This window comes from Pan paniscus, chromosome 1 (genome assembly GCF_029289425.2).
Source record: "Pan paniscus chromosome 1, NHGRI_mPanPan1-v2.0_pri, whole genome shotgun sequence".
In the NCBI taxonomy this organism is placed as follows: Eukaryota; Metazoa; Chordata; class Mammalia; order Primates; family Hominidae; genus Pan; species Pan paniscus.
Genome location: NC_073249.2, coordinates 94441243 through 94454194, shown reverse-complemented (window position 1 = coordinate 94454194; position 12952 = coordinate 94441243). Strand labels below are relative to the sequence as shown.

At 41.4% G+C, this 12952-nt stretch overlaps 1 protein-coding gene across 7 annotated transcripts in view; it reads right to left on the bottom strand.

Moving 5' to 3' along the window:
- Nucleotides 1–12952, bottom strand: part of ASH1L (ASH1 like histone lysine methyltransferase) — a 227669-nt gene that overhangs the window by 54977 nt on the left and 159740 nt on the right. For all 7 annotated transcript variants that reach the window (XM_063604700.1, XM_063604699.1, XM_063604702.1 and 4 more), the window contains one exon: nt 5287–5381. In XM_063604700.1, the coding sequence (XP_063460770.1) occupies nt 5287–5381 (95 nt within the window). The remainder of the gene's footprint in view (nt 1–5286; nt 5382–12952) is intronic.

Genomic DNA, 12952 nt, shown 5'->3' with positions numbered 1-12952 from the left:
CTAATAAGGGAATGTTATAAATAATGTTATGCCAGTATCTTTAATAATTTAGATAAAATGGACAAATTCCTTTAGAAATACAATGTATCAAAACTGAGTCAAGATGAACATCTAAATAGTCTAGATCTTTTAAATAAATTGAGTACCTTACCATATTATTCACATAAAAAATTTCAGTTCTAAATGGCTTCCCTAGTGAAGTCTGGTATATATTTGAGAAAGAAGTAATACCAGTCTTCCAGAAAACAGAGGAGGAAAATAATTTTCCAACTCATTTAATGAGGCTAGTGTATGCCTAATACAAAACTTGACAAAGACTTTAAAAAGAAAAAACAACTATAGAACAAAATTAATTCTAAAGACTTCTGCAGAAAGCTCTCAGAACTAAAAAGGAATTTCCTTATCTTATTAAAGATATCTGTAGTTAATATCATTCTTTACTCCCCACCCCCTTTTTTTCTTTCTTTTTTTTGAGACGGAGTCTCGCTCTGTCACCCAGGCTGGAGTGCAGTGGCGTGATCTCAGCTCACTGCAAGCTCCACCTCCCGGGTTCACACCATTCTCCTGCCTCAGCCTCCTGAGTAGCTGGGACTACATGCGCCCGCCACCACGCCTGACTAATTATTTTTTTGTATTTTTAGTAGAGACGTGGTTTCACCGTGTTAGCCAGGATGGTTTCGATCTCCTGACCTCATGATCTGCCCGCCTTGGCTTCCCAAAGTGCTGGGATTATAGGCGTGAGCCACCACACCTGGCCGTGTTTTTTTTTTTTTTTGAGACGGAGTCTTGCTCTGTTGCCCAGGCTGGAGTACAGTGGCGCAATCTCTGCTCACTGTAACCTCTGCCTCCTGGGTTCAAGCGATTGTCCTGCCTCAGCCTCCTGAGTAGCTGGGAATACAAGTGCATGCGACCACACCTGGCTAATTTTTGTATTTTTGGCAGAGATGGGGTTTTGCCATGTTGGCCAGGCTGGTCTCGAACTCCTGACCTCAGGTGATCCACCTGCCTCAGCCTCCCAAAGTGCTGGCATTACAGGTGTGAACCATCACACCTGGCTGACAATTTATATTCATATACTTTCAAGTTCAACTGACACTTCTGCCATCTTCAATCTGTTATTAAACCTACATTTTGTGTTTTAAAATCAGACATATATGTTTTAGTTCTGGGACTTTCATTTGGCTATTGTTCATTTTAAAATTTTTATGTTTCCATTTTTAAGATTTATCTGCTTATTCATTATAAGCATATTTTCCTTTACATCCTTGAACACAGTTATAACAATGACTTTAAAATCCTTGTCTGCTATTTTCAGCATCTGGATGACCTTGGAAATTGTCAGTGTTGACTGCCTTTTCTCTTAATATGAATTATATTTTCATGTTTATTAACGTCCAGTAATTTTGGATTGAATTATGGACATTATAAGTATACGTTACAGAGATTCTCAATTGTGTTATTATCCTATGAAAATAACTGGTTTCGGCCGGGCGCAGTGGCTCATGCCTGTAATCCCAGCACTTTGGGAGGCTGAGGTGGGCAAATTGCTTGAACTCAAGAGTTTGAGACTAGCCTGAGCAACATGGTGAAACCCCATCTTTCAAAAAATACAAAAAATTAGCCAAGTGTGGTAGTGCATGCCTGTGGTCCCAGCTACTTGGGAGGCTGAAGTGGGAGAATCACTTGAGCCTAGGAGGTAAAGGCTGCAGTGAGCCAAGATTGCACTACTGCACTTGAGCCTCGACAACACAATGAGATTCCATCTCAAAAAAATAGAAATAAAAATAAAAAATAAGAAAGAAATAAAAGAAAATAAGTTTTTCTTTGCATTAGAGCAACCAGTTACTGTGGGTTAACCAAAATCTGTAACACTCTCTTCCGTGGGGTAGGCAGCAGCTGAAATCCCTACTTAGTATCTTTAGTCTCAACTAACTATACTGGATTCTGGCTGCATATACATAGTTTAGGGAGTCAGTTACCTAGATATGTGGCTTGAGTTTATATGCAAAATTTGCAGTTTCCCCTATTAGCATTTTATCCCTCACTTTCCTGCTGCTGTAGCTGTCCTGAAACATGGCCCTTAAATAATCAGTAAGATTCAAGGTTTCTAAGTGCTTACTTGTACTGCTAACTGGGACCTGGCCACAGATAAAAAGAGCTATACAAGTGGGAAATGCAACCAGTGTGCTTCTCCTCTTCTAATTATTGATTTTTCTTCAGTTTGTGCCTGCTTTTGGTTGCTCTCCAGTGACTTAGGATTACTATGTTTTAAATTTGTCCAGTTGATGCATTTTTTTCTTATTTATTTATTTATTTTTTTGAGAGTCTTGCTCTGTTGCCCAGGCTGGAGTACAGTAGCATGATCTCGGCTCTCTGCAACCTCTGCCTCCCAGGTTCAAGTGATTCTCGCGCCTCAGCCTCTTGAGGAGCTGGGACTACAGGCACACACCATTATGTCCAGCTAATTTTTGTATTTTTAGTGCAGATGGGGTTTCACCATGTTGGCCAGGCTGGTCTTGAACTCCTGACCTCAGGTGATCCACCTGCCTCGGCCTCCCAAAGTGCTGGGATTACAGGTGGATAATTGTTATTCCCGGGAGGGTTAGCCTGATATAATCTACTCTTTCAATACCAAAAGTAGAATTCCTCGTCTTTTTTTTTTTTTTCTTTTCTTTTTTTTTTTTGAGATGGAGTCTCACTCTTGTCACCCATGCCGGAGTGCAATGGGGTGATCTTGAACTCCTGGATTCAAGGGATCCGCCCACCTCAGCCTCCCAAAGTGCTGGGATTACAAGTGTGAGCCACCGCGTCCAGCCTTGTTCTTATTTTCAAAGCCTATTTATCATTAGCAGATTTTAAATTTGCTGAGAGCCTGCTTCCACTGCTATGATCTCACTAGTAAATACAAAAGACTCTTTCAAAAGAGCTTTGGCACTAATCCTAGAGAATAAGGAACTTACTCTTACCTTCATTAAGTAAGCACACATAAAGTTTATGTAGCTGAGAATTAAACCTTGTAACTTCATGTTGTAGTTAAATCTGTCTCCAGCCACCCAATACAGAATAATTCAAGCAAACTAATCTTTACTGAAGAACTTGTTTATGTCTGCTGATTAAAAAACTCTGCTGGTACTGAACTCTCTCAGGGAGAAAAGGAGATTAGTTAATCAGAATATAAACAAGAGCTCCATAGTCAAGAGGGTTAAGAGAATCATAGTTGAAGAAAACACTACAAGACATAGGATCAACATCAAGTATACAATTAAGGTGTTCCTGGTTTCATACTATGTGTTTAATGAACCCCTTTAAAGCAATTTTGTTTAAACAAACTGAATATATGAAGAAAACCTGACATTTACATTCAATATTTTATCCTTATTTCTTTTCTTTTTTTTTTTTTGAGACAGAGTCTCACTCTGTCGTCCAGGCTGGAGTGCAGTGGCGCAATCTCGGCTCACTGCACACTCTGCCTCCTGGGTTCACGCCATTCTCCTGCCTCAGCCTCCCAAGTAGCTGGGACTACAGGTGCCTGCCACCATGCCCAGCTAATTTTTTATATTTTTAGTAGAGACAGGGTTTCACTGTTAGCCAGGATAGTCTCGATCTCGTGACCTCATGATCCACCTGCCTCGGCCTCCCAAACTGCTGGGGTTACAGGTGTGAGCCACCGCACCCAGCCTTCTCCTTTTCTTTCATTTGTACGGCAAATATTTGATAAACTTCTATTATGTACCAGGTGCTGGGAAATCCAGGGAGAGTAAGAAAGACAATGATCCTGTACTGCCGGAGATTATAATCTAATGGAGGAACCAAATAAATATTTTAATTATAGATATAGAGAGTGATGTTATCTAGAACAAAGAGAGACGAAGCCTCTTTTGATGAGACTATCAGGAAAATTATTTTAAAGAAAATAAATGGTATTGAAGCTGATACTAACATTAAGATCATCCTTAAAAGATGAGCAGAAACCAACCATGCGAAGACTGAAAAAGAGCTTTTCAGGCAATGGGAATAACAAGTATAATGACCCTCCAGTGGGAAAAAGCTTGCTATGTTCTAAAAACTGAAAGAAGGCCAGTATGACACAATATAGTGAATAAGGTTGAGATGGGAATGAATAAATGGAGAGAGATGGGGTAATCAGGAACCAGATCATTCAAGTCAAGAAGTTTGCATTTTAATCTGATGGTAAGCCATGCAAAGGTTTTAAGTATGATCTGGGTTAAGTTTAAAAATAATTTCTGTTTTTACTGAATGGAGGCTGGGCCACATGGAAACACAACTGGAAATAGATCTGTTAGATGGCTATTGCAGCAGCCTGAAGAAAAGATACTACTGTCACAGACTTGAGAGATGGCAATGAGATTTGGAGAGAAGTAGGATATATTTCAGGGATAGAAACACAACAGAACTTGAGATGAACTGGATAAGGGACAGAAAAAAATGGGAGGAACTTAGAATGACTTCTTAGTACTTTTTACTTATCTGATAAGCTCAATAATAGGGTCCTGGAAGGTACTACTATCCAAATGCTAAACAAAGTCTTGACATTTTTGCCAAGAATGAACAGTAGAATAAATATCACTCCACTTTCAAGCAGATAAATACTCAGTAAAAGCAGTGGGGCTTCTTACTCTGATCATATGTGTGTATAAATCATCTATTTTTGAATGTGGAAAATATTTGACACTGAATGGCTACTACTTGGTTTTTCCTAGATGACATACCTATGGAAACAAAAGGTACAGACATAGTGTTATTTATTTAATTTTTTTTAGAGACAGGATTTCTCTCTGTCAACTCAGGCTAGAGTGCAGTGGCAGGATCATGACTACACCATAGCCTCAAAATCCTATGCTTGGGTGATCCTCTCACCTCAGCCTCCAGAGTGGCTGGGACTACAGACCTGTGCCACCACGTCCAGCTAATTTTCATATTTTTTGTAGAGACAGGGTGTCACCAAGTTGCCCAGGCCATCAACTCCTGGGCTCAAGCAATCCACCTGCTTCGGCCTCCCAAAGTGCTAGGATTATAGGCATGAGCCACCATGCCTGGCCCAGTGTTATTTATTAAGGCTCCAATGAACAAGATTTATGCCACTGTGACCCCCTGACTATCAAACAGTGTATAAAATTCTTCAGAGTAAGTTTAAGTAAAATGGTAAAGAAAGAGCTTGATCCCACTGGAGAAATAGAAATAATAACAAGATTAAAAAGACATTTCCCTCAAACCCAGGAAATACTGTTTCTTCTCAGCAATACATTGTGTGGACTCGGTACTTACCAACATGAATGGGCGCTGGAAATAATCCATATTCATGCTCTCCTGGAGTATACTCCAGCTTCTCTTTCTTTAATTGGATCAATCGACTCTTTGGGCTGTGATAAAAAAAGAATGGGAAACAGTCAGAGGCAAAGAAATTTCCTCCTGTGGTCAAATACAGATAACAGATCATCCTATGAGGAGAGGGTACCAAGTACATTGATAAATTAAAAAAAAAAATCTTTACTTCTGAAACTGTCCTTAAGAAAGAGGCTCCTGGCCGGGCGTGGGGGTTCATGCCTGTAATCCCAATACTTTTGGAAGCTGAGGTGGAAGGACTGCCTGAGCCCAGGAATTTGAGACTGGCCTGGGTAACAAGTGAGACCCTGTCTCTATTTTTAAAAAAAAAGAAAGAAAAGAAAGATGCTCTTTTATTTTCTCCAACAGTTTTGGAGAAGGAACACAAATTTTAGATCTGATTATAATGACTGCCTTATATTTGGTTACTTTATATCAATACTGTGAAGTAGGTAAGAGCAAAGATGCTCTAGAAGACTGAGTGACTTGCCTTGATTTTAGCAGTTGGGAAGGAGATTTAAGCTTCAAAACCTCAGTTTCTTGCTCAACATCTACTCACTATATTATTCTATATTATTCTCTTGCTTTTATTCCACCATGTCTCTCTGGGCTTGTGTCTTCTACTCACATTATTGGTTTGTTTCCTAAAGTTTAAAATGCGATCTCAAGAGATTTCATAAATATATGAAAGGGGGAAAAAAAGAAGGAAAACAAAAAAGGAAAATGAGAAAAAAGGGCCTTAGAAAAGTCTCATTTAAGATATTATGACTATATTTTAGCTTAAAGTTCCAATTAATTCTTTTTTTTGTTTTTTTCAGATGGAGTTTCGCTCTTGTCACCCAGGCCGGAGTGCAATGGCGTGATCTTGGCTCACTGCAACCTCCACCTCCCAGGTTTAAGCGGTTCTCCTGCCTTAGCTTCCCAAGTAGCTGGGATTACAGGCATGCGGCACCACGCCTGGCTAATTTTTTTATTTTTAGTAGAGATGGGGTTTCACCATGTTGGTCAGGCTGGTCTTGAACTCCTGACCTCAGGTGATGCATCCGCCTCAGCCAAAGTGCTGGGATTACAGGCATGAGCCACTGTGCCTGGCCTAAAGTTCCAGTGAATAAGACAAAGCTGATATATTTCTTTCCTTTAACGAAATTATAACATACTGACTTTTGGCCGGGCGCAGTGGCTCACACTTGTAATCCCAGCACTTTGGAAGGCCGAGACGGGTGGATTATGAAGTCAGGAGTTCGAGACTGGCCTGGCCAACACAGTGAAACCCCATCTCTACTAAAAATACAAAAATTAGCTGGGCATGGTGGTGGGTGCCTGTAATCCCAGCTACTTGGGAGGCTGAGGCAGGAGAATCGCTTGAACCCAGGAGGCAGAGGTTGCAGTGAGCCGAGATCGTGCCACTGTACTCCAGCCTGGGAGACACAGCTAGACACCATCTCAAAAAAAAAAAAAAAAAAAAAGCTGGGTGTGGTAGTGCATGCCTTTGGCCCCAGCTACTCGAGAGGCTAAAGTGAAAGGATCACTTGAGCCCGGGGTGGGGGCAGAGGCTGCAGTAAGCCCAGATAGCACACTGCACTCCAGCCTGAGTGACAGAGCCAGACCCTGTCAAAAAAAGAAAAAAAAAAAAAAAAAGCATGGTAACAAAAGGCAATGCATGATCATGGATTATATCCTGAATCAGTGTAAGAAAGATTGCTGACCGGACAGGGTGGCTCATGCCTGCAATCCTAGCACTGTGGGAGGCCAAGGCAGGTGGATCACCTGAGGTCAGGAGTTCAAGACCAGCTTGGCCAACATGGCAAAACCCCACCTCTACTAAAAATACAAAAATTATCTGGGTGTGGTAGAGCGCGCTGGTAATCCCAGCTACTCAAGAGGCTGCAGCTAGAGAATCGCTTGACTCCGGGAGACGGATTGCAGTGAGCCGAGATTGTGCCATTGTACTACAGCCTAGACAACAAGAGCGAAACTCTGTCTCAGAAAAAAAAAAAAAAAGAAAGAAAGATTGCCATCATTATGAAGACAACCTTCATTTATTTATTTTTTTCTTGAGACAGAGTCTCACTCTGTTGCCCAGGCTGGAGTGCAGTGGCATGATCTTGGTTCACTGCAACTCTGCCTCCCAGGTTCAAGTAATTCTTGTGCCTCAGCCACCCGAGTAGCTGGGATTACAGATGCCAACTACTGGGATTACACTATGCCTGGCTATTTTTTGTATTTTTAGTAGAGACAGGGTTTTATCACATTGGCCAGGCTGGTCTTGAACTCCTGACCTCAGGTGATCCGCCTGCCTCAGCTCCCAAAGTCTTGGGATTACAGGCGTGAGCCACGGCACCTGGCCAGGTTATCTTAATAATTCATAAAACAGGTAATAAACATCATGTGCTTTAGGAAAATATTAAATGATTTTTAATTTATTTACTCTCATAATTTATTATGATTAATATTTAAACAAGTATAAAATTATTTAGTACCAAATAACCAGAGGAAAAATAGGATCAAAATCATACTGACAGGGAAAGAAAAACTGTCTTGGATTTAAAACAATGTTCCAGTAAAAACAATATATTTATAAAGACTGTTATGATCTGAGTCTATTAATATACATCTAGGACTATAACATACATGTACTTAAACACAGCACAGCTCACTCAAAAACAGATATATGTAAAAGCACTTTATAAACAGCAAAGGAGAACACAAACATAACTTAATAGATGTAATAAATGTTGCTCACAGAAACTGTTTTGGATAGAAATATAAAGTCATTTGTCATTTGATAGTGATACATTCTGACAAATGCTGTGTGAACATCATAGAATATACTTACATAAACCTAGATGGTATAGCTTATAGGTCCTAGGCTACAAACCTGTTTAGCATGTAACTGTACTGAATACTGCAGGCAGTTGTAACACAATGGTAAGTATTTGTGTATCTAAACATTTCTAAACATAAGAAAGATAGAGTAAAAATATGGTTGTAAAAGATAAAAAGTGGTACACTTTATAGTATAGAGTACTTACCATGAAGGGACCTTGCAGGACTGGAAGTTGCTCTGGGTGAGTCGGTGAGTGTGTGGTGAATGAATGTGAAAGCCTAGGAAATTACTGTACATTGTACAAAAAAATGTACAAAAAAGCTAAAATGCTAGGAAAGCTATGACATCACTAGGTGATAGGAATTTTTATTTTTTTGCTTTTTTGAGACAGGGTCTCATTCTGTCTCCCAGGGTAGAGTGCAGTGGCGAGATCTCAGCTCACTGCAGCTGCAGCCTCAACCTCCCAGACTCAAGTGAACCTCTCGCCTCAGCCTCCTTGCCCTCTGAGTAGCTGGAACTACAGGTGCATGCTACCACGAAGGGATGGGACATTTTATTTATTTATTTATTTATTTTTGTAGACACGGTGTTTCACCATGTTGCCCAGGCTGGTCTTCAACTCCTGGGCTCAAGCGACTTGCCTGCCTTGGCCTCCCAAAGTGCTAGGATTACCGGTGTGAGCCATTGTGCCCAGCCTACAAACTTTTCAGGAGAAAATTTGGCACTTAATCCATTTTGAAATGTCTATCTTGGGTAGATATGAAATTGATGAACCAAAATAATTTCCTCATATTTGTTACCACATGAGAGGGCAGATGCATTTAAATCTCTTTAAGGAGATTTTAAGTCATAGATATTTTAGTAATTATATGTAGAAAATGCTGCTGGGTTCTACAAGGCATCCAAGTTGAACCAAGGGTGGCCCTGGCCATAAGAAGTTTACAATTTGGTGGGACAACAAGTATGTATGTAGATATCTAGATTATCTATCAGAATGTGATAAAACTTTGAGGCCGGGAGCAGTGGCTCACATATGTAATCCAAGCATGTAATCCAAGCACTTTGGGAAGTAGGGGCGGGCAGATTACCTGAGGTCGGGAGTTCAAGACCAGACTGGCTAACATGGCTAAACCTTATCTCTACTAAAAATACAAAAATTAGCTAGGCGTGGTGGCACCTGTAATTTCAGCTACTTGGGAGGCTGAGGCATGAGAACTGCTTGAACACAGGAGACAGAGGTTGCAGTGAGCTGAGATGGCACCACCGCACTCCAGTCTGGGTGATAAAGTGAGGCTGTCCCACCCCTACCCCCACTCCCCAAAAAAAAACAGAATGTGATAAAACTCATAACACTACTTACTAGGAGGAGATACCAAGTTCTACAAAAGGAGAAAGAAAAGTAATTGTAATTAGGAAAGAATTAAGAAAACTTATTTGAAAAGATAAATGGGATTTTGACAAGGAAAAGTGAAGTAGGGAAGGTAGTTCATACTACACAGAGCAGACATCTAGGATAAACCCCAGGAGAAAAGTGTAGGATGGAGGAAGTAAGGAAAATGATCAGATGTGGCTAAAGGAACAAGTATTTGAGGACTATGACTGGACAAATAACTAGAAAAATAGGTTACACAAGATAGGGGTGGGACTTAAATATTATGCAACGGTTCTGCAGGAAGTAACAAGATTTCAAAGGAATCTGGGTAGGGAATAATGACCCCAATGAGGACATATGCTGAGCGTGGTGGCTCACGCCTGTAATCCCAACAGTTTGGGAGGCTGAGGCGGGCAAATCACGAGGTCAGGAGATCGAGACCATCCTGGCTAACACGGTGAAACCCCGTCTCTACTAAAATTATAAAAAATTAGCCAGGCATGTAGTCCCAGCTACTTGGGAGGCTGAGAAGGAGAATCGCTTGAATCTAGGAGGCAGAGGTTGTAGTGAGCCGAGATCGCACCACTGCAATCCAGCCTGGGTGATAGAGCGAGACTGTCTCAAAAAAAAAAAAAAAAAAAGAGGACATATTACTTCTAAAGAGGAAGAGTCTTAGAGGAGTAATTTGTCCAAGGTCACAATATAGTGATTGTGGAGTAAGACATTAAATAATATTTTGAATGCCTACTTCATGTATGGAAAGCATTTTAACATTGATAACTGAGTAACAGGTACTATTTATCATTGCCATTTTAAAGCTGAGGACACTGAGGATCAAGGGTTGCCCAAATCAATAACTTGCCCAAATTCATATAACTAGTAACTGACGAAGCTAGGATCTGATAAATTCTATAACCACAAATGACAATTCTATTCTATATTCCACTGGCAGTTAAACTTTTCTGAAAATACTGTTTTCATAAATTACCTTCCTAAAGATGTTAACATTTCTCTCAAAACAATCTATCAACCAAAGTACAGTCTACTTTCTGGAACAGATTTATTTTGCTAATTTTACTAAATTTAGATAAACATAAATTTACATATTTCAGCATAATCAACTATTTACAGGGAGAGACGGTCCAGACCCAGACAAAAGATAAATTAAGATCATGCCAGTGATGTGGTGGCTCACACCTGTAATCCCAGCACTTTGGGAGGCTGAGTCAGGCAGATCACTTGAGGCAAGGAGTTTGAGACCAGCCTTGGCCAAGAAGGTGAAACCCCATCTTTACTAAAAAGACAAAAATTAGTAGGGCATAGTGGTGTACGCCTCTAATCCTAGCTGCTCATGAGGCTGAGGCATGAGAATCATTTGAACCAGGGAGGTGGAGGTTGCAGTGAGCTGAGATCGTGCCACTGCACGCCAGCCAGGGTGACAGAGTGAGACTCTCTGTCTCAAAAAAAAAAAAAAAAAAAAGTGTTAAAAAAGATCGCCGGTGGCCGGGCATGGTGGCTCACACCTGTAATCCTAGCACTTTGGGAGGCCAAGGCGGGCGGATCACTTGAGGTCAGGAGTTCAAAACCAGCCTGGCCAACATGGTGAAATCCCGTCTCTACTAAAAATACAAAAAATTAGCCAGGCATGGTCGTGGGCACCTGTAATCCCAGCTACTCAAGAGGCTGAGGCAGGAGAATTGCCTGAACATGGGAGGCGGAGATTGCAGCGAGCCAAAGTCATGCCACTGGACTCCAGCCTGGGTGACACAGCAAGACTCCATCTCAAAAAAAAAAAAAAAAAAAAAAAAAGATTGGTAGGGCGCGGTGGCTCACGCCTGTAATCCCAGCACACTGGAAGGCCAAGGTGGGTGGATCACCAGAGGTCAGGTCAAGAGGTGGAGACCAACCTGGCGAACATGGTGATATCTTGTCTCTACTAAAAATACAAAAAATTAGCCGGGAGTGGTGGCGGGCACCTGTAATCTCACCTACTTGGGAGGCTGAGGCAGGAGAATTGCCTGAACCCCGGAGGTGGAGGTTACAGAAAGCCAAGATCGTGCTATTGCACACCAGCCTGGGTGACAGAGTGAGACTCTAAGAAAAAAAAAGAGCATACTGGCTTCCGGGAACAGTGGCTCATGCCTGTAATCCCAGCACTTTGGGAGGCCAAGGCAGGTGGATCACCTGAGGTCAGGAGTTTGAGACCAGCCTGGCCAACACGGTGAAACCCCGCCTCTACTAAAGATACAAAAAATTAGCTGGGCGTGGTGGCAGGCGCCTGTAATCTCAGCTACTTGAGAGGCTGAAGCAGGAAAATTGCTTGAACCCGGGAGGTGGAGGTTGCAGTGAGCCAAGGTTGCACCACTGCACACCAGCCTGGGTGACAGAGCAAGACTCTGTCTAAAAAAAAAAAATCATACTAGCTGGGCACGGTGAGCTGAGATTGTGCCACTGCCAGACTCCGTCTCAAACAAACAAACAAACAAACAAACATCATATCAGGGTTAAAATACTTCTAAACATCATCTACAGACAACAGGAAAACAGACTCCCTTAATGTTCTTTCATAAACAATATGGCAACTTTTGCCCTGGGGATATGAATTTGAAGAAGGGGGAGGCATCATTTTTTTCATAATGCCACCTTTCCCTAACCTTGCTCCAATCCAGACCATTTTACTGCACAACTTAAAATCCTCAAGGAATACGGCACTTTTAGATAAAAAGGTAAAATTATATTTCAGATTACTATATAAACTTTATGCTAAAAAGTACAGAATGTAAAAAATGGACATGTTATTCTAGAGCTAATCTTTTAAATAAAAAAAAGGAATTAATCAAATGGTCCAGACAAGTTATCCATGTTTTACTGCTTTGTTTTGTTTTTAAAGACAGGGCCTTGTTCTGCCACCCAGGTTGTACAGTGGTGCAATCATAATTCAATGCAGCCTTGAACTCCTAAGGCTCAAGCAATCCCACCATCCCAGTCTACTGAGTAACTAGGACTACAGGTCTGTGTGCCACTATGCCTGGATAATTATTTAAAAACTTTTTGTAGAGATGGGGTCCTCACCATGATGTCTAGGCTGGTCTCAAACTCCTGGCCTCAAGCAATCCTCCTACCTTGGCCTCCCGAAGTGCTGGGATTACAAGTATGAGCCACCACACCCAGCCAAGTTATACTTTTTTTTTTTTTTTCCAGCATAAAAAGACATTGAAGGCCGGGTATGGTTGCCTGTAATCCCAGCACTTTGGGAAGCTGAGGTGGGTGGATCACCTAAGGTCAGGAGTTCAAGACCAGCCTGGCCAACATGGTGAAACCCGTCTCTACTAAAAAAAAAAATACACAAATTAGCCAGGTGTGGTAGCGCACTCCTGTAATCCCAGCTACTTGGGAGGCTGAGACAGGAG